The 21,538-nt window shown below is 41.0% G+C and overlaps 1 protein-coding gene across 1 annotated transcript in view; it reads right to left on the reverse strand.

The window, feature by feature from the left end:
- Window positions 1-21,538, reverse strand: part of CPAMD8 (C3 and PZP like alpha-2-macroglobulin domain containing 8) — a 206,873-nt gene that overhangs the window by 11,093 nt on the left and 174,242 nt on the right. Inside the window, exons 34-37 of the mRNA XM_030219505.1 lie at window positions 21,172-21,234; window positions 20,052-20,290; window positions 18,605-18,692; window positions 1,338-1,412 (exon numbers count right to left, since the gene is read on the reverse strand). Coding sequence (XP_030075365.1) covers window positions 1,338-1,412; window positions 18,605-18,692; window positions 20,052-20,290; window positions 21,172-21,234 — 465 coding nt within the window. The remainder of the gene's footprint in view (window positions 1-1,337; window positions 1,413-18,604; window positions 18,693-20,051; window positions 20,291-21,171; window positions 21,235-21,538) is intronic.

The raw sequence follows: 21,538 nt of genomic DNA on the forward strand, positions 1-21,538 counted from the left end.
TAAATTTAGGAGCATAACATTTATAGAATAAGGCCCTGCATGCCTACATTTAGCCACAGCCACTTACACCACGTCCACGGCAAGCCTAAGTGGGTGTCCTAAATGTGGCACTTTAGCACATAACTTACAGTATTCTGTAAGTTATTTATGTAGAGCCCAATATTCAGCTGGTGGCGATCAGCGTTTTTCTGATTGCTGCCAGCACTGAACTTGGAAATTCAGTGCTGGGCCATGTCTGGGCACCGGCATTGAATTTCTAGCTTTGCGGAGTCGGCTAACTCATGGCTAATTAAAGTGCCATGTTTAGTTCTTAACTGGCTATGGGTTACCACATAAAGACAGGACTGACTTTTATGATAACCCAAAATAGCCAGTTTTGAGTTTGGCGCTAACTGGTTATTTTCAGCAGCACTAACCGGTTAAGTGCCCCTGAAAATGACCGGTTGGTATCAAACAAGTGATTTAACCAGGAGTCAGTTAAATCGCATAATTGACCCAGTCAATGTTAGGCCCACCCATGCTCCTCTCCCATGATTGCCTCATTGCATCCACATGCTAAGGCAGCTGTATGCATACTTTAACGAATACCACCGAGCGCTTAGCTAGCTCTTATAAGTACAAAAATTTAAGTGCTCTATTATACAAGGGGGCTAGAGTACAAGATCTTTGACGGAAGGAACTAGTACAGTGGTTCCCAAACCTGATCCTGGAGGCACCCTTGCCAGTCAGCTTTTCAGGATATCCACAATGAATATTCATGAGAGAAATTTGCATAAGTTGGAGGAAGTGCATGCAAATCTCTCTCATGAATATTCATTGTGAATATTCTGAAAACTGCCTCCATGATCAGGTGTGGGAACCACTGGACTAGTGTATTTGGATTTCTAATGCCACTTTGGGTATTATTTGAGAAATATTTGGGTTAGAAAACAATGTAAATTATACAAAATACTGCTAGATAACCAGACCTCTTAAAGGATTACTGGATTGTGACATCACTGGCATTATGACACCAAAGAACCCACTTTAAAGCAGAGTGTTAAGAGAAAGCACCAGGTCCTGAACTATGGCTCACTTGTCACTCTTCCTGGATAGCTGTGTTATTCTTAAAAGGTAAGATATGACAGCTTTAAGCTTGATCCACAAACAAACCATTCTGTTCTCTCATGTACACACGGCAGTCTATTTACAGCTTCGGCGCAATTGGTATGCGGCTGCAGATCTCTACTGTTCTTGCCAGGAACATACAACTTCCTCAGAGACAGCTTTTTTCAGCAGAGTTAGCTAAGACAACACTAGACACAACTCCCCAGAACCTTGGAAGTCAGAGAAATTACCTCATCAAAGTAGAAAAGCACTTTTCTTCCATCCACGTCATACCTTTTCAGTCCGATCTGCTTGTTTATCAGTAGCTAGAAGAAGCAGATACATTTAATGTACTTTTTGAGGCTGATTTTGAGGGTGCCTAGGTCATAGATGCAGAGGTTTCTATTTTAGGAAGACATTATTAGTCTTGCAGAAATCACACCAAGATGGAGGGTACGGATCAATTGTCAGGTATAAAATATGTGTACATCGCAACTTTGCCTTTGCTCTGCCCAAGCTCTGACCACACCTGCTGTATAAATGTGCACTGGCTTGTACTGCACTTTCAAGCATGACCCAGTGGTGCAATCACGAGTGGGCCTGGGTGGCCATAGGCCCACCCATTTTGAATGCAGGCCCACCCAGCAGTGGGACAGCTGCGATGTGGCTGGCAGGAATGCCCAAGCCCGACCAGAAAACTTCAATATCTCTCCATCCACGCTCCCAGGCAATCGAGGGTCTCTTAACTCCACTCCCCCAAGCCCCCGGTACCTTTTAAATCCGTCAGTTCTTCACCAGCAGTAGCTCATACCCGCTGCTCGTGCCAGTCTCGAGCCTTCTCTCTGATGCAACTTCCTGTTTGAGAGACCAGGAATTTGTGTAGATGGAAGGCTTGGGTCTGGGATGAGAAGCAAGCATGTGCCACTGCTCGCAGCTGGTGAAGAACTAAAGGAATGAAAACGTACCAGGGGGTTGGGGGAATGGAGTTAAGAAACTCCCTATCACCGGGGGGGGGGGGGGGGGGGAGGTGAGAGAGAGATGCCGAGTGTGGGGGGGGGGGGCGGTTTCTGGTGCCCACCTAAAAGGTGTCTGGCTATGTCCCTAGCATGACCTAATTTATAAGAGCCCCAATATGCATGTAAATCATCATAGTAACATAGTAAATGATGGCAGATAAAGACCTGCAGGGTCCATCCAGTCTGCCCAACAGTCATATTCATTATCAATTCATGACTGACCCAACAATCCAACAGAATTAACAACATTTTATTCACTAAGTTCCACTTTAAGATATCTTCCCCTCCCCCATTGAGATATACAGGATCCACACTAATAGCATGAGATATGAATGTGGTACTAAATATACATACTTGATCATTTTGTGCCTGAATATGGTTTATAAAAAGTTGAAGTTTCCTAACAAGTGGGGGCAAAATACTTTGATTTCCAGGGGAAGAAGTGGCTGTGTTAATGACAGGAAAGTAGGTATGTCCTATTGAAACTTAAAACTTCAACAAGGCCTACAAAGAGAACCAATAGCTTCACTAATCCACTTTACCAACCCACCCAGCTATGAAAATCCATCTTCTATAATTACCCGCCTAATCACTTCCTTCCTTCTTTCTTCCCTTACTCAATCTCTACATACTACTAATTGTATCTGATATCCTGGAATGACAATATCATTACTAAACTATGTAAGCCACATTGAGCCTGCAAATAGGTGGGAAAATGTGGGATACAAATGCAATAAATAATAATAAATAAAGATTACTTAAAATGTACAATACTAATTACCAGAACTTTAAAATATTTATCCAAGCTTTTATGTGTTTTCTAGTCAAGAAATGTCCTCATAATTTTAGCCCAAAAAGCTTACAACAGTTTGATGGATTTTGCCTTTTATTTTTTAGGACTACAGAACTTTCACCTCTTTTGCTAATCATTACATTTAGTTGCGATACAAAAAAAAAAAGTAATTCTAGACAAAGAAATTACATTATCTAAATAAAATATAAAATAATCATCCACAATAATTGAAAGAAGCATCCAGATAAGGAACATCAAACTAAGGAAAAACAGAATACAGAAAAGATGTTTACGTTTAAACAATTTTTATTTAACAAATAAAAATAAATATACTCTATTCACATTTTGGACAAGTTGTTCATTACTTTCTCAAACATTTGCTTCCATCTACCTTCCTGGCCCAATAGCATATCTCTAATCAATTTGATTAACAAATCAACATCGAACCAAAAAAAACAAGAACTCTAAAGCTAGGACATTTGTCTATAATAATCCTCCCATACTCAAATCTCACAACCTCTCCCTAGCCCCCTTCTGAAAGTCTTCCCCACACCTACCCCCTATCAATAGCCCCCTAAGAATAACCCCCCTCCCGATAAAAAGCTATCCATACAGGAATGCTACTATATATGTAAGACCTTACATATTGAGCTGATTAAGAATGAGGCTGCGTACCCAGTGTGGGACTGAATTAAAAATCTCCCAAATTGCTCAAATCAATTTCCGCCGTTTAAAGGAGCCTCTAGCATCCCAAGCTTCCAAAGCCATATAGTTATTAAGCGCATTTCTCCACTGGCAAAAACAACGGCACACTTGCCTCCGTCCAGCATTGCAAATTACATTTCCTACCAAGAAGGCTTGCCTTGGCTAAAAAGAATTGTCCCCCTTTCGGGAGTGGCCTGCTTATCAGGGATCCACCAAATATCAAGCCCTTGGGTATGAGGCGTAATCATCTTCCCCAAGAGGTATTCTAACCAAGTGGGACCAGAAATAATGAATTGTTGGACAATTAAAAAAAAAAAAAACATGCCATGGTGCCCTGTCCGGCCCGACATTTCTGGCATATGGGGAGAACACACCACCTGGATGTTAGGCTCGCACTGATAAGGAATACACTCTAGTCAGTTTTTTAAAGTGATACTCCTACAAGGTGGCACTACAGGTTATGAGAGGACACCAAGACCGTTCAACAGAGACTGGTGTAAAAAGCTCAAATTTCAAAAGCCGATCCCGTATGTGGTGAAGGAGGCATGCCTGGTTATAAATAAAAATATTAGGGAGGCCCAGTCCCCCTCTCCTCCAGGGCCCATATTCCTATTCCACCAAATAAATTTAGAAAGGGCCCTATCCGTCGGTCCATACACCTGAGCAGCAATGGAAGAATTTGTTACATATATATATATATATATATATATATATATATATATATATATATATATATATATATATATATATATATTAGATTCTATATACGGCGCCTGAAAAACTGGTGCCAAAAATATTTCCATCTAGACTTGTTCTGTAGATTTAGGCACAGCTTATAGAATATGCCTAGGGCCAAGCCTGCACCTAATACTAGGCATGTCCATTTATGCCAAGTAAAACTTGGTATAAATACCGGTGCCTAAGTTAGGCACAGAGCAGGTGCATTCTATAACCCTGCACGTAGATTTTAGGAACGCCCATGGCACGTCCATTCTACACCGCCTTTTTGGCAGGGCACATTAGAAATTACACGCACCATTTTACAGAATACACCTAGTACATTCTAATTAATGCTAATTAGTGTCAATAATTGCCTGTTAAATGGCAATTATCAGAGCCAATTGGATTGTAAAATAATTAAATTGCACGCACAAATCCAGAATATGACTGGATTTGCATGCACAATTTCAGTCACGCTGTATAGAATCCAGGGCATAACCATTTAGGAAACAATCGGGCTCATTTTCAAAAGAGAAAAACATCTAAAAAGTGGCATAAAGCAGCATTTGGACGTTTTTCTCACAAAAACGTTCAAATCAGCATTTTCAAAACCTATTTTTAGACGTTTTTTTCTATGAAGTCCGTCAGAAGTGAGTCCAAATCTCAAGGAGGCATGTCAGGGGCATGTTCAGGGCAGGACTTGGGTGTTCCTAAGACTTAAGACATTTTTCAGCCATAACGGAACAAAACAAAACCATCCAGGACTAAAACTCAGACGTTTTGAGCTAGACCAGTTTTTATCATGAATAAAGCACAAAAGGTGCCCTAAATAACCAGATGACCACTGGAGGGAATCAGGGATGACTTCCCCTTATTCCCCAGTGGTCACTAACCCCCTCTCACCCCCCAAAAATGTGATGAAAAACATTACTTGCCAGCCTGTATGCCAACCTCAGATGTTATACTCAGGTCCATTAGAATAGCATGCAGGTCCCAGGAGTAATCTAGTAGTAGGTGCAGTGCACTGCAGACAGGTGGACCCAGGCCCATACCTTACCCTACCTGTTACACTTGTGGAGGAAACTGTGAGCTCTCCATAACTCACCAGAAACCCACTGTACCCACATATAGGTGCCCCCTTCACCTGCAAGGGCTATGGTAGTGGTGTACAGTTGGGAGTAGTAGGTTTGGGGTGGGTTTTGGGGGGGCTCAGCAGACAAGGTAAGGGAGCAATGGTGAGATGTGTACCTGGGGGCTTTTTATGAAGTCCACTGCAGTACCCCCTAGGGTGCCCTATTGCTGTCTCGGAATATCAGTCTACTAAAAATGCTGACTCCTCCTACATCCCAATGGTTTGATTTTATGCATTTTGTACTTGGATGTTTTGTTTTTCGAAAATGGACCCCAAAAAAAGTCCAAAAAACAAAACAGAATGTTCAAGAAAAAAGATTGCCCTTTTTTCTTTTTTGAAAATTCCTCCTTTCCTATTTAGATTTTGGACGTTTTTTGCAAAACGTCCAAAGTCGGACATAGACTTATCGAAAATTCCCCTCAATGTCATTTTAAACAGATTAATGCAGCCCTCCAAAGACAGTGGTAATGAGTGCCATGCCTCTAATCGTGTAGTGTGCTGAAGAAGGGCGAGCACATTCACAGCATATAGTTGACATGGATCTCCCGATAACTAGATGTCCAGATATCAAAAACTATGTGAGGCCCACTTTAAAGGGAAATCCTCAGTTCAAGTAGGAGAAGTATGCTGGGCCTCTGACTTATTTGTATTCAACCAGAACCCTGAGCACAGAAAAGACACTTCATCCTGGGCAATTAACCTAGCCCACCACTAACAGTATTAGCCTCTGCACTCATCATTCAGAAATGCTTATATTTTACTCAGCACAAATAAAATCCAACAGATGCTTTGGGTCAAACAAATATAGGTTTTAGCTTGATAGACATATATATAGAAACCGAAGCAAAAAAGTAACTCCTGTAGCACAGAAATATCCCCCAAATTGTTTCTATTTTCAATAGACTGCTATTTGATTTTATTCTGGAGAATTTGATATTGATGTTTGCTGTGTGTGTGTTTACTTGCATGTTTCTTCTTTTAGGGCCCTTTTACTAAAGCTCTGCATGCATTAACAGAATTAGTACATGCTAAATGCCCACTGGTATAAAATGAGCTTCATAGCATTAAGCGCAAACTAAACTTTAATAAAAGGGCCCCTTAGAGTAGAGGAGACATGATGATTATTATATACTCTTATAACTGTTGTTACAATGCCGATATTCAGCGCTATTTTACCGGCCAGAAATGGACTCTGAGCAGTTAAATAGCGTTTCACCGCCTAACTACTAATATTTAGCGTGAGATAACCAGTTATCTCCGTTGAATATTGCCGCTTAGTGCTGAAAAGGTAACCAGTTATACGGCAATATTCAGCACTAGCCGGCTAAGTTGGCCATTTAAATAGCAGTCCTATCTTTGGTTGCTATAAACATAATCAGCCAGAGCGGCGAGATGTTGAGGAGCTGCAGAGTGAAGGCACATGTAAGTCAATAAGAGGAGTTTGAAATGTATGCCAAGATAGGGAGCCAATGAAGTGACTTGAGAGGGCTTATACGAGCATAGCGACACTAGTGGAAATATAAGTCGTGCAGCAGAATTTTGAACAGATTCGAGAGAGATGGCTTAGTGGGAGACCTGTAAGAAACAATTTGCAGTAGTTTAAGCAAGAGGTGATAAGAATTTTGGTAGTGTGCTCAGAAAGGAAGGAACAAATTTTGGTGAGAGAGAGAGAGGGTTATAAGGGTTATAAGTTGATGAGATAGGGAGGATGCGAGTGTTATCCACAGAGACAGAGAATGGGGGAAGAGGAGAGATGGGTTTAGGGGGAAAGATATGATGCTCTGTCATGTTTAGTTTCAGATGGCAGTGACACATCCAGGCAGCAATGTCAGACAGGCAGGCTGATACTTGGGCCTGGATTGCTGCTGAAATTTCTGGTGTGGAGAGGTAGATCTAGGAGTTATCATCATAAAGGTGATACTGAAAACCATGGGAGGAGATCAGCGCATCAAGGGAAGAAGTAAAGATGGAGAAAAGAACAGGTTCCAAGATAGAGCCCTGAGGTACACCAACTGATATTGGGATAGAAGTGGAGGAGGATCTACCAAAATATACACTAAAATAAAAGAGCCCTGAAATCCAAGTGAGGACAGCGTATCAAGGAGTAGGCGGTGAGCAACAGTGTCAAAAGCAGCAGATAAATTGAGAAGGATGAGGATAGACTACAGACCTTTGGATCTGTCCAGGAACAGGTCATTGGAGACTTTAGCAATCGCTGTTTCAGTTGAATGAAGAGTGCGAAAGCCAGATTGAAGTGGATCAAGAATAGCTTAAGATGAAAGAAAGTCAAGACAACAGCGGTGAACAGTACATTCAAGTGGCTTGGATAGGAAGGAGAAGAGGGAGATGAGGAGATAGTTGGAGGGACAGGTAGGGCCTAATAAAGGTTTTTTTGAGGAGTGGTGTAACTATGACATGTTTAAAGGCATCAGGAACAGTTTTACTAGACTGAGTGAAGGCTTTGCTAATCTGTGTATACTTTATAAACCACACATAAAGAGCATAAATGAGCACGGAAAAATTTGTGCATCACAAAGAGCAGGTGAAAATATTTATGCACGAAAACTTCCTCAGCAATTTTCAAAACAGAAGTACATATATACTCACACAGAGAAAAGGATAAGGTATGTGTCACAAAATGCCTAGCCATCCGCCTGGGGCTACCGTATGGCCACTTAGAAGGTCTGCCTGCACCTGCTGCTTGTGCTCTAAACTAGCATCCTACTCCCACCGACTGGGTCCCAACTGCCTCTGGGCGAATCTCCCTCTCTCAAATTATCCCCAATGATTTCTAGGTTGCTGGGGTCCACACTCCCAGTGGTCCCACAGTTCCCAGAAAGCACTCATAGACCCAACACACTAGGATTCTTAGTCAGTCCAGACAAGCAGAGGCAATAAATTAAAAATGTTTATTGCCATGAAAAATTAGAACGGACAGAAAAGGTGCAATCAGTAAACAGTAACAAGTAACTGAATATAAAACTAACTAAACATTTGTTTACTATCTAAATAGTACCTGGGGAGATCAGGATATATAGCTGTTCACAGGTTATCAAATATAACTGTTCACAGGGTCTCAGCAAAGAGATATTTCTCTCTCTTCTCCCTGGCTAAGACTGGAGAAAAAAGTCAGTACATCCTAGATGAATTGAGTTCCTGTGCGAATCAGAGCCCAGAACAACAAGTTTTAAAAGTAGCTGGCCACATCACTGCGGGTTACCTCTTATCTGTGTTAACTAAAGAAGGAACAGTCGGTTTTTTGTAACAGCTTTAAACATAAACACGCACCAACTGCTGGCCAAACTAGAGAAATACACTTCAATAAATAATAGAGGCTTAAAAAGCCACTGTTTTGTCATAGTAAGAGGCATATTTTCAAAGCACTTAGCCTTCCAAAGTTCCATAGGTTTCTATGGAACTTTGGAAGGCTAAGTGCTTTGAAAATATGCCTCTATGTGTACACTAATTTAAAATATTAAATCTATAGTAAGCAAGTTTGTGCAATTATAAAAATTACCCCTTGCTTACTTAAATGATAGAACACACGTGAAACAACAGTTCCATTGAGAGGCATCAAAGACAGAGGGAAGCGTATATTCTTTCACTGGGTTTTTACAAAAGGCACAAACATCCATGGTAGAGAAATGGGAGGGGAAGGGAGGATAAAAGGTTACAAATCACTGTGAATACCTCAAAGCTTAACCTCTCTTATTGATATGGTATATGACACTGGGAAAAATTCTGCATAATCCACTCCCTATAATGTGCATTCCTCTCAGATCAACTATCAGATGAGAAAGTTTAAAAAGAGTTATGCTCTCTGTGTACTGTGCAATATACACTATCATACTACGTGAATGCTGGTAATCTAGAAAACTCCCACTTTGTCAAACTCTATAAATAATTGAAGCATTTATTTTCAGAAGGCAACATTGTCAGTAAACATGTTTGGGACTGCACTAACAGTGAAGTCCCGCATTTGTTTGGGCCACACTGTTGGTCAATAAACATGTTTGGGACTGCACTGCACTATGTTTACTTGTGAAGATAAGTGCTTCAATTATTTATATAGTTTGACAAAGGTGTCTTTTTAAAAGAATTGCCAAGTGTGAGAATACACTTTACATTTAGCGTACTTTTGACGAGGCCTGATGCTGCTGGAATGGTAAAATAACCCCAGCCTTTAGCTATACTATTAACATAGTAGTGAGCTGCTTTACTACTACTACTACTTAACATTTCTAAAGCGCTACCAGGGTTACGCAGCGCTGTAGAATTTTAACACAGAAGGACAATCCCTGCTCAAAGAGCTTACAATCTAATGGACAAATGTAGAGTCAGTCAAGTAGGGGTAGTCAATTTGGGGCATTCTCGATTACATGAAAGGTATAAAGGTTAGGTGCCGAAAGCAATATTGAAGAGGTGGGCTTTGAGCAATGATTTGAAAATGGGTAGGGAGGGGGCTTGGCGTAGGGGTTCAGGAAGTTTATTCCATGCGTAAGGTAATGCGAGGCAGAATGGGCGGAGCCTGGAATTGGCGGTGGTGGAGAAGGGTGTTGAGAGGAGGGATTTGTCCTGTGAGCGGAGATTTCGGGCGGCAACATAAGGGGAGATGAGGGTAGAGAGGTAATGAGGTGCTTTGTAGGTAAGAAGGAGAAGCTTGAACTCTATGCGGTATCTGATCGGAAGCCAGTGAAGTGAGGAGAAGGGTGATATGAGTATGTCGGTTCAAGTGGAATATAAGGCGTGCAGCGGAGTTCTGAACTGATTGAAGGGGGGATAGATGGTTAAGAGGGAGGCCAGTGAGGAGTAGGTTGCAATGGTCATGCATTTACATCTGATTACTATGTATCTAGTGGTGCTATGTTAAGATTATTTAACTCACTTTAGTGCCCTTTAATATGGGTTAAGGGGAAAATAATATGGGCTATTGTCCTAGCAGCTTGATAAGTCCCTCCCCCAAGGACTAACAACCACTTAGCCTGTCCAATTAAATTTCTGATACAATGCCATGCCATAAACACCATTTAACTCTGGCATTTCTGGTTTGTGCCCATTGAAAAGGAATGCACGGCTCACTGTTTTTGATACACATCAAGGACAAAGTGGAATAGAAGCATTCTGTTTTGAACTTCTTGAAACTGTATCTCCCAAGGCAGGCATGTTACAGGGTATCACACATGGAATGCAGATGCACTGGGGTCTATGCAGTTTGTATGATTCCATTTGTGACATCACAGTCACTACAGACCAATAAGATCCAGGGAGTCAGCAGCCTGTGACCCTTTTACTAATACTACTGCAAGAAGAACTGTGGAAAGAAGTTCAAAACTAATGACTTTGCAATAAAGTGTTTCATTCAGATTGTGATCATGCAATTAGCTTCTGGCTCAAGAGAATGAAAACCTTTGAGTTTATGGGAGCGACAAACCTTCATGTTCAACTATTTGCAGTTTTACCCACAATTTTACCCTTCCCCTCCCCCCCCCCCCCTCACCTTTCATCTACCTCAGCCACAATAATTCAACTTAGGACTACAGATCAAACTTCCCTCCAAAACCAGGCACCCAAGCAGTTGGAATCCGGTCAGTTGGTGTCACTGTTGAGTGATGACTAGGCCTCCCTACAGCATCCCACCCCAGGGACTCTGAATATTACTTTTCAAAAGCCAAAGCTTTTTGCAAGAGAGAGAAATAAAGAAGAGATATATTTTTGTAAAACAGGCAGTGGCAACCCCCTCTCCCTCGCCTCCCCCCCAACAAAAACAGCTGTTAACTCAATAGTAGAATGTTAGTACAGTTCTAAAGATGTGTGGAAAGTAAGGATTTATATTTCATGAATAATTTACACTCATGATTAAACATATCTACATGTAAACACAGCTAGAAAAAACACTTTAGGCTTGCTTCTGGGGTTAATAAGCAAACATACATTAACACACAAACAGTACTGAAAGGTCTCCTTTCATTTGTCTCTTACAATTACAGAAGCCTGGAGGAAGATATTTCCCTATTAAATGCTCAGCGGTGGATGGCTACAGACATCATTTGTATGAGGTGCCTTCCACAGCTGGCGCCTCTGTGAAATGCTCTGCTTCGCTTAGCTGAAGCTGACTGATATACACAGGCATGCAGTGACCTTCTGACCTTGTCAGCACCTTCAGGTCATTATTAAGATTTCTGTATGCACAGTAAGGGGCAGTGACTGGTTGCAAACTTAATTAAGCCTTATCTCTGCCACTTCTACAGCTGCTTTCATATCCCAGGGTTAGGCTTAATTAAAAAAAAACTGCCCATTTTATAATACATGAACTTTCTAAGAGGGGGAAATTAATCAAAACAAATTGGCAGTTGGCCATAATTTATACAAATGATCTCTGTACATCAAGTACAGAATTCCTAAACAGTTCTGAAAAGCATTAATCCTCAGATTCTATTTGTGTGCCCAAATCTCCAGAGCAGCACCCAAAATAATTAGTTAATGGGCTCCAATTATGATTTAGGCGACAATCTGGCTACGCACTATTCTGTAATAGTGGGCACCTAAATTGGATTGCGTGAAACTCAAGAGAGGCTGTGGTCATGGGAAGGGCTGGGAGCCGCAACCAATTTGCGTACCAGGATTTATACCAGGTTATAGCTGGCCTATGCCCTCATGCTCAAAGTTGACTGCCAGATTTGGGGGCTCTTTTACCAAGCTTCAGTAAAAAGGGCCCTGAGGTAGCAATGGGGGCTGTTTTTGCCACACGCTGAGGCCCAGGTAAAACGGCTGAAAAACACATGGCCATGCGGTAAAATTGCACTTACCCATTGAAATGGCAGCGCCTGCGCTAACCCAGCGGTAACAAGGCAGCGTGCAGCATTGCCCGACTACTAGAAAATCAGGTCTGATTTTCTGTAGCGCAGGATGGTGTGCACTGGAAATACCATGTGCCCGCACTGGGCCGGCAGTAGCTCCAAATTGGCAAGTGGGCTTACCACCGCTTTTTAAAAGGGCCCCTTGGCTCCCAAAGTTGAGCATCGAATTCAGCACTCAATGCTATCCTATAACGCGTGCTCATCTTGACACACCCTTTAAGGAATAGCATTGAGTGCTGAATTTTATTAGCACCAAATATTTGGCGCCATTTATAGAATCTGGTCCTAAGAGGATATTTTTGTAAAACTGGTCTGTCCGTGGCTGTTACTACACTAGGGAGTATCTCTCATACGTCATCAGAAGATTCCATACTTTGTGGAAGGTCTGGCAATAGGTAAACCTGTGAAAAATGTTGTTAATAATGTTGACTGAAGCTGTCTACATGTGAAAAAGAAAATAAAAAAACAAAAAGAAAAAAACCAAATGATCTCACCAACTACCGACCAGTTGCATCTATCCCTCTAATAGTCGAACTGATGGAGAGCCTAGTAACAAAACAACTCACGGAATACCTGGACAAGTTCTCAATACTTCATGACTCACAATCAGGATTTCATTCCCACCACAGTACTGAGACTGTACTAGTCACTCTGCTGGCCAAGTTCAAGCAAGAAATATCCATAGGTAAAAGTATACTCCTCCTCCAATTTGACATGTTGAGCGCATTTGACTCCTCGACCACTTTGGGATTGTTGGTAACGTACTTAACTGGATCAAGGGCTTTCTGACCACAAGAACATACCAAGTAAAATCAAACTCTAATATATCGCCACCATGGAAAGCAGAATGCGGAGTACCCCAAAGATCTCCATTATCACCAATACTTTTCAACATGATGATGATCCCACTGGCAAAGTCCTTGTCCAACCGAGGCCTCAACCCATTCATCTATGCAGATGACATCACAATTTACAACCCCTTCAAACAAGACTTGACAGAAATAACCAAAGAAATTAATGATGGCCTCATGGACTCCTGGGCAAACTCATTCCAACTGAAACTAAACACTGAAAAAACACACTGCCTCATCCTCTCATCACAACACAACAAACACAAACCTGTAACTATAACTACCCCAGGACATACACTCCCTATCTCAGAAAGCTTAAAAATACTGGGTGTCACACTCGATTGGAGCCTCATACTAGAGAACCAAGTAAACACGGTAATAAAGAAAATGTTCCATGCAATGTGGAAACTCAAACGAATAAAACCTTTCTTCCCGAGGGAAACTTTTCGGAACCTAATACAATCAATGGTCCTAAGCCATGCAGATTACTGTAACGGAATCTACGCAAAGCACAACTTATAAAAAAACTCCAAACCCACACATCCAACTTCTCCTACATAAGTGCCCAACTATGGAACGGACTCCCAAGTACAGTGAGAACAATCCAGGACCACCTAAATTTCAGAAAATCACTCAAGACTCACCTATTCAAAAAAGCCTATTCCAACGATCCAACATAAAACCCCAAACACAACATAACTAATGATCGTACTGGACAATCTAATCTTCACCTCTTTTGACCCCATGATACTTGATCCAAACCCACCTCTTCTGTTCACAACATAACTTTGTATCTGTTACCAACTGAACTGGCAACAGCCTATACGGTACCATGTAAGCCACATTGAGCCTGCAAATAGGTGGGAAAATGTGGGGTACAAATGTAACAAATAAATAAAAATAAATAAATACATTTTAAAATACATTTTCAGTATGTAATGCACATAGACATAATGCTCTATAACAATACCTAACCTCCCTAAATCCCGATCCCATCTTGCTGTAAGATCATCATATGTCCTAGATTGGGAGTTCAGCTGCAATGCTTTATGCAACCCAGAAACTGAAAGACCAACCCTCCTCCCAAAATTTATCAAAGAAGGCCTGCAATCTCACACCCAAGGACGGTACAAGAACCCCCCGATCCAACGAAGATACATAATGATGTAATTGAAGATAAGCCAACAAATCCTGCAGCTCTGCTATCCCTTTATAGATGTAGACCGTCTTTAAAGCAGGTATAAATGTCTGCACTACCAGGGGTCATTTCATGAGCTGATTTTAAGGTCATATAGAGGGTCATTTTCGATATGACGTCTAAGTCCAATTTTGAATGTTTTGCAAAAAAACATCCAAAATCTGAATAGAAAAGAAGGTCATTTTCAAAAAAAGAAAAATGTCTTATCTTCCCCCCCCCCCCCCAAAAAAAAAAAATACTGTTTTGAACAAGGTTTTGTGATTTGGACATTTTGTTTTCTGGTCCATTTAAAACAAAATGCACAAAATCAAATCATTGGGATGTAGGAGCCAGCATTTTTAGTAGACTGGTCCCCCTGACATACCAGGAAAGCAATAGGACACCCTAGGGGGCACTACAGTGGACTTCAAAAACATGCGCCCTTATTTTGTCTGCCGAGTCCCCTAAAACCCACTACCCCCAACTGTACACCACTACAGTAGCCCTTACGGCTGAATGGGACACCAATATGTGGGTACAGTGGGTTTCTGGTGAGTTCACAGTTTCCACCACAAATGTGACAGGTAGAGGGAGATAGGGACCTGAGTCCCCAAAGCCATGGTGCACTGCACTGACCACTACACTGCTCCAGGGACACCTGCATGCTGATCTGTTAGACCTGGCTCTAACATCTGAGGCTGTCATAGAGGCTGGAAAGTCATATTTTTATTCACATTTTGGGGGGGTGAGAGGGGGTCAGGGGTCAGTGACCACTGGTGGGGTATTGGAGGGTCACCCCTGATTCCCTCCAGTTGTCATTTAGGGCACCCTTTTGTGCCTTATTCGTTATAAAAACAGGTCTAGCTCAAAATGTCTTAGTTTTAGGCCTGGACGGTTTTGTTTTGTTCCATTATGACTGTAAAATGTCCGTCTTAGGAACACCCAAATCCCACCCTTAACACCCCCCCCCGACACGCCCCTTTGTGTTTTGAACACACGTCTGACGGACTTCATAGAAAATCGTCTAAAAATTGTTTTTGAAAATACTGATTTAGACGTTTTTGTTAGAAAAACGTCCAAATGCTGCTTTATGCCAATTTTAGACATTTTTCTCGTTCGAAAATGAGCTCCACAGGCACTTATAATGCTTGTATAAAATACGTATATTTGGACTTTTCCCACGGGTGCTCTGTTGCAAGATTAGCTCCTTTCATGGCATGCCATTTTTTTTTTAATTTTCACAGATTTCCACTGCATGATCCCTTGAAAGGCTGCCATCCTGCTTCACAGCTTACTTCTAATGTAACTGTTCTTTGCTACAACTGACAATTTCTTTTGGCAAAACCTACCAAAAAGTAGCCTAGTGGCTAGAGCAGTGGGCTAAGAACCAGGGAAGTCAGGTTTCAAATTCTACCTCTCCCACAGACACACCTTGTGAACCTGTCCATCTCAGTTAACCCTCCATTGCCTCATGTACAAAACAGATTGTAAAAGCCTTTTGGGTAGGGAAATACCTATCATATCTGTAGTTAACTCATTTTGAGCTTAAATTTGGACAGAACAGTGCACAAATCTAAGATCCAAATCTACCACTACAGTGACTGCTAATGCCAACACCATGTTTGGACAAGCAGTGAAATGTTGCAATAAAACAGAAAAACTCATTTAAAGTGCACAGTATATCCCAAACTCCCCAGAGAACTCCTGGGGCTGAACGGATGGCAACAGGTTTATGCAATCTGCAATGAAGAGGATGCTCCTCAAAGTCAAGATAAAAAAAAGGCAAAAAAAATTATAAATAAATAAAAATTCCACGACACAGTGCCTCCACCAAAATCCAATCCAGATGCTTGAGGTAATACAGACCACCACAGGGCCATAAATGGCTCCTGTTGCAATGTTTTTTTGTCAGTTCTAGGGTTTCAAAATGTGTATCACTTAATTAATCTAAGTTTTGGTACAGTCTTAAAACATTTATTTGGCCTTGTTATAAACATTTGTTAGAACATCTGTTTATCCTCTTTCAAAAAAATAATTCTTGACAAGATCTTTTCCTCTCGAGTCATTAGACTCTATAGGCATGGGCATGGTGCTAGCTTTCTCATGCCAAAAGGATCCACAGTGCACACTGCATTGCCCATGGCTCCCAGTGATCCACTTCAGTGAGCAAATTCACCAGCAGGGCATTACCAGAATTACACTGTGTTCTTTCAGGAATGGAGATCTACAGTACACAGTAGTATATAGCTCTAATAAACGTGCTCTCCTGATGTTTTATTTTTTGACAGGGGAATATTACTGTCCACATATTATACCACAGATTTTCAAACTTTTCCATCTGATGGTACACTTACATGCTGCTAAAATTGTCAAGGCATACCTACACATGGTCTAGCATTTTAACTTCTCTCACCTACCCCCACCTATGGTCCAGCATTTTACCTTCTCCCCCCTCCCACTAATAGTCCAGCATCTCTCCCTCCTGTTCCCTCTCCAGCCAGCCAAGGAGAGCAAAAGAGGGTCCACTCCTTCCACAAAAAAGCAGCCGGCACCAGGCATCTTCCCTCGTCTCTCTTCATCCCCCCCCCCCTTCCCCGTGTACCTTATAAAACCTTTTTGCCTCTAGCAGTCAGGGGCAGTGAGCAGTGATTAATACATCCTGCTCATACCAACCCTACAGCCTTCTCTCTAATGCTTCCTGCCTACGTGGAAGCAGGAAGTTACATCAGAGAGAAGGCTCTGTATGAATTGCCGCTCACTGCTGCCGACTACTAGAGGACAAGAAACTTTTACAAGGTATAATACGTTCCGGCACAAAATAAGCTGGACTAATCACAGCACACCAGTTGAAAAACGCTATTACAGTATAACACAAAAATTCTAATACCAGGTTGCCAAGAACTGTTTTCTAGTTCTACGCAATTGCAATCTTTAAAAGCAACAAAAAGGTGGGGGGTGGGGGTGAGGAAGACAACCAAAAGTTAGTACTTTCATAAAAGGATATATGTTGTAAAGGCATAGGCTAAAAATAGGTACCTAAACGGCCTTCACATATAACAGACCTGGTATAAAAAAGACCCTCTAAATCTACTCCTAATGCACAGGTGGACTGCAGCTTCACCCCCATTCCACCCATACTAAGCTCCTGGGCACAGTGCTCATATACATATGTGCCATCTTGTCAGCACACGTTCAGACATAAATGGGAATAACCTGTTGTCGGATAAGTGAAAAGTTGGATAATACAGAAAATACTGTATAAACCCCTCAAACAATACATAAACAAACACACAGAGTTGCCGATTTCCAAAAATTGTTCTAAAACAAAGAGGTTTTGAATAGAAATAAATGCAATGACGTCGCTGGGGTCTGTCGGATATGCTGGATTTTTCAAAAATTGTTCTAAAACAAAGATTTTGAATACAAATAAAAACAATGCTGGGGGGTGTCTGTCGGATATGCTGGATGGTTGAATGAGCGAAGGTCTGATTATCAAGACTGTACTGTACTTACAAAATTGTGTATAAGCATGCTTTGAATAGATAAAATGCTTCAAAATATTACCTCCAACGTGACTTTCATCAGAGCCGGTATAGTTTAAATTGGATGAAAGTCCTGTATATTCTTCTCTGATTTTGGTAGGAAAACTCTTGTTTTACCTGATACTCTAGGACTCGTATAGGTAACTCCATGCACTTCTGGGGTTAGGGATGTGGAGTGGCCAGGCAAGAGTGAGACAAATGGGAGCTATCATTGTTTTCCCCTACACTGGTCATTCAGAAGCATCCAACTTTGTTCTATACAGCTATACAAATGGCATTTGCTTACCCCTGCTACTCCTCACCTCCCCCCACACCCCATCATCAAGCAGATGTAAAATTATAGAGTAATGCTGAAAATAAAACCTTGCCACTGAAACTACAGGGAAGGGGGAGGGGAGATGTACTATGTCCCATCAAATCAAGACTGCAGCTTGTTCAAATGCCTGAAATCAAAAAGGCAAATTATGGCGTCATCAACAAGGAGACCAAGCCATCTTCCTCCAACAGCATGAGACTTCATTTTTCAATCCCTCTACAAAATTCATGTGCTGATAGGATTTTGAATCTTCTTTAGGTCCTGCTAAGGAGTAACTCACCCAAAACCCTTTTCATCCAAACCCCCTCCCCAAACACACCTTCTCCTTAAAAATAGAATGAATACCAGAAATGGGATCCATTAGTACAAGCTTTGGAAGATTTCATGTCCCTCCATATATTCACCTTACCTGTTCCAGACTTTCTATGTCGGCTCGAAAGCCTGAAAACAAAGGGACCTCTAGGACAGCCATGTTTGATGACCCCGAGTGAAGCCACCTTGATGAGAAAAGGAAAACAAACCAAAAAAAACCCCAATTAATTTTGATCTCTCTTTGTTGTATTATTTGCAGTGCTGTGCTTCACTGTATTGTAAATTACCAGGATGCTTTGGGAAAGGTAATATACTATGGCTGGTCCCACCTGTGACTTATTTGTGTGTATAATTGCTGCTTGCAAAGTTTGTATTTTGTACATCAATTTTCTTGGGTTTATATTTACTATTAGCTGTTGCTAGAGGTTGCGGAGTACAATATAACACAGAATATAAAAAACTAACAATCATTTCCTACTAAAATTCAAAAACAAATGTCTTCAACAGTTGTCTAAAGTGGCCATAAGCTTGACTCCTGTAATATTAAATAAGAAACATATTTTCCCAGTTTAGCAGCCTGATAAGATAGCAAAGAATTCATAATTTTCTTCCTTATTTTACCCTTTAAAGAGGGCAAAGAAAACAAATTAACTGATCAAGTATCACACGCTAAAATAGCCAAAACAAAACAGTTTGTCAAATATGAGGGAGCTAAAACGTAAGATACTTTATACATCAAACAGGATCATTTAAAAACAACATGGGTTGCCACGGGCAACCAATGAACTTTAGAGATACATTATCAAATGGTCAGAATGTTTAAAGAGTAGATCAATCTCAATGCAGTATTTTGAATTGTCTGTAATTTTCGCATTAATGTTCGAGAACATCCCAAGTAAGTTATATTACAGTAATCTAAAGAACTAAGTAACTATGTTTGAACCAACAGCCGGAATTGGTGAACTTCAAACGTAATTTGCGCATTAGCAGGAAAGTTTTCTGAACTACCTTATTGACCTGAAGCTCCTGAGTACCTGTTGAAACCAAAAACACCCCCAAAATCCTTACAAAGGGGGAGAATGTATTGGATTCCATAGGCCCCCTGGAGCCTGTAATAAAAAACAACTTCATTTTTTCAGGGATTGAAAACATTTTTTGCTACTTTAGCATACTCATATTGAGAGGTAAATGGTGGTACTACAGAGGAAGTTTAAGGGAAGAGCTTTTGCGTTTATCTTTTTTTAATGCAAAAAGCTTCAAAAATTGATGTAAGCATGCAATGGAGAGCATTAATTAATACCTTTTTTATAGTAGTGAAGATTGTGATACATTGATTAAAAATATGGGAGTTTGATCACACTATGATTGTGACTGCTGAATGAAAAGTAAGCCTTATTCAGAAAGCAAGAAAATGGCTTTAAATAATTGTGTACTACCAGTATAATAAAGAACTTGTATTATACAAGCATACAGCACTTTGGATGCCACATCCATGCACATAAACACAAACACTGCAGGAGGTTAAGTGACATGGGACACTCTACCTTGTACAGGTTTCCAGGATCACTTTGTACTCCTGGAGGTCCTGATCAGATGCTGGGTCATCATCATCTGCTAAAGACCGGTCCCTGTAAGCTGGCTTTGAGAGGTTCTCGTCAGGGGAGACAGGATGCAGTGGGTGCTGTTGGCGCCGATGGCGCTGGGGTTTGGGCTCCTTCACATTAACTAAGAGCTGGAAAGATGGCTTTGCAACTGGGTCGGGCACATTATAGGTTACATCAATCTATGGCAAGAGAAACATTCATAGGAGTAAAAACGTTTTGCCTTATTATAATTGGCAAAAGCAACAAATGATTGCAAAAGACTCTGGATACTGGAGAGGAAGTAAGATGTGAGTTTCATTCTGAAAGGTCTCAATTTAGGGATTTGCCAGATGCTGATGAGTACTGTACAAATTCTAGCAGGTATTCATCTCACACTCTGTTAAAAGTGGAGGAGTAGCCTAGTGGTTAGAGCAGCAGGCTTTGATTCTGGTGAACTGGGTTCAATTCCCACTGCAGCTCCTTGTGATTCTAGGCAAGTCATTTAATCCTCAGTTGCCCCAGGTAAAAATAAATACCTGTATAAAATATGTAAACTGCTTTGATTGTAACCATAGAAAGGCAGTATATCATGTCCCTTCTTTTCCCTGTTCACAGTTAAAATTTCACTACGAAGAAGTTGCGTAACCAGAACTGATATTTTTGGGGGTGGGCACAAGGTAGTACTGATCACCTCCAGTCTTTTTATTGGCCTGTCTGGATGGGCCCAACTTAAAAGTGGAGGGGCCATGGCACACCCAGGCCCTGCTATGGCTACATCTCTGTCCCAAGACTGCTGGGTTGGAATCTCTTTCTCACATTTCACTCTGAAACTTAAAAATACTCATGGTTTCAAAGCAAAAAAAAAAAGTTTGACTTGAACGATTCCCCAACAAGGAGAAAAGTGGGAGGGCAATCACTGCACTGTATTTGAATCAGCTTTCCAGATCTGGTTCAGGCTCTTCATGATCCTGTGTCCAGACATGCAATGCTTCCATAGCAATGAGTTCATTTTTTCCTTTAGATCTCAGAAGGGTGCAGCAGTTCCAGCCACTTTTTACAATTAATTACTGATCCCTCTTACCTGCATCAAGCAGCAGCCTTCACCCTTAGCACTGACAAACAAGCCCGTTGGGAGGCTTGGAATCTGTAAGAAAGAAAATATCTGATTCACAAACACAAAAAATTCACTGCCATTATAAAACAAGAACAGCATTTCTTTCTTTTTTTTTAAATTTATTCTTTATTAATTTCTTAAGATTTACAAGACAAACTTATAAATTGCAACACAGCATGGATTACATAGATCGAATTTTGAGTTATATAATTAAAATTTATCAAAATTATTGGTATATAGTCTATGCATTCTAAACAAAGAAAAAATTTTTTTATAAGAAACTCTTTAAGTGCTTCCTTAGACCACCATTGTTTATAAGGGGGTGGGGAAAATA

The sequence above is a fragment of the Microcaecilia unicolor genome, chromosome 11, assembly GCF_901765095.1.
Source record: "Microcaecilia unicolor chromosome 11, aMicUni1.1, whole genome shotgun sequence".
NCBI lineage: Eukaryota > Metazoa > Chordata > Amphibia > Gymnophiona > Siphonopidae > Microcaecilia > Microcaecilia unicolor.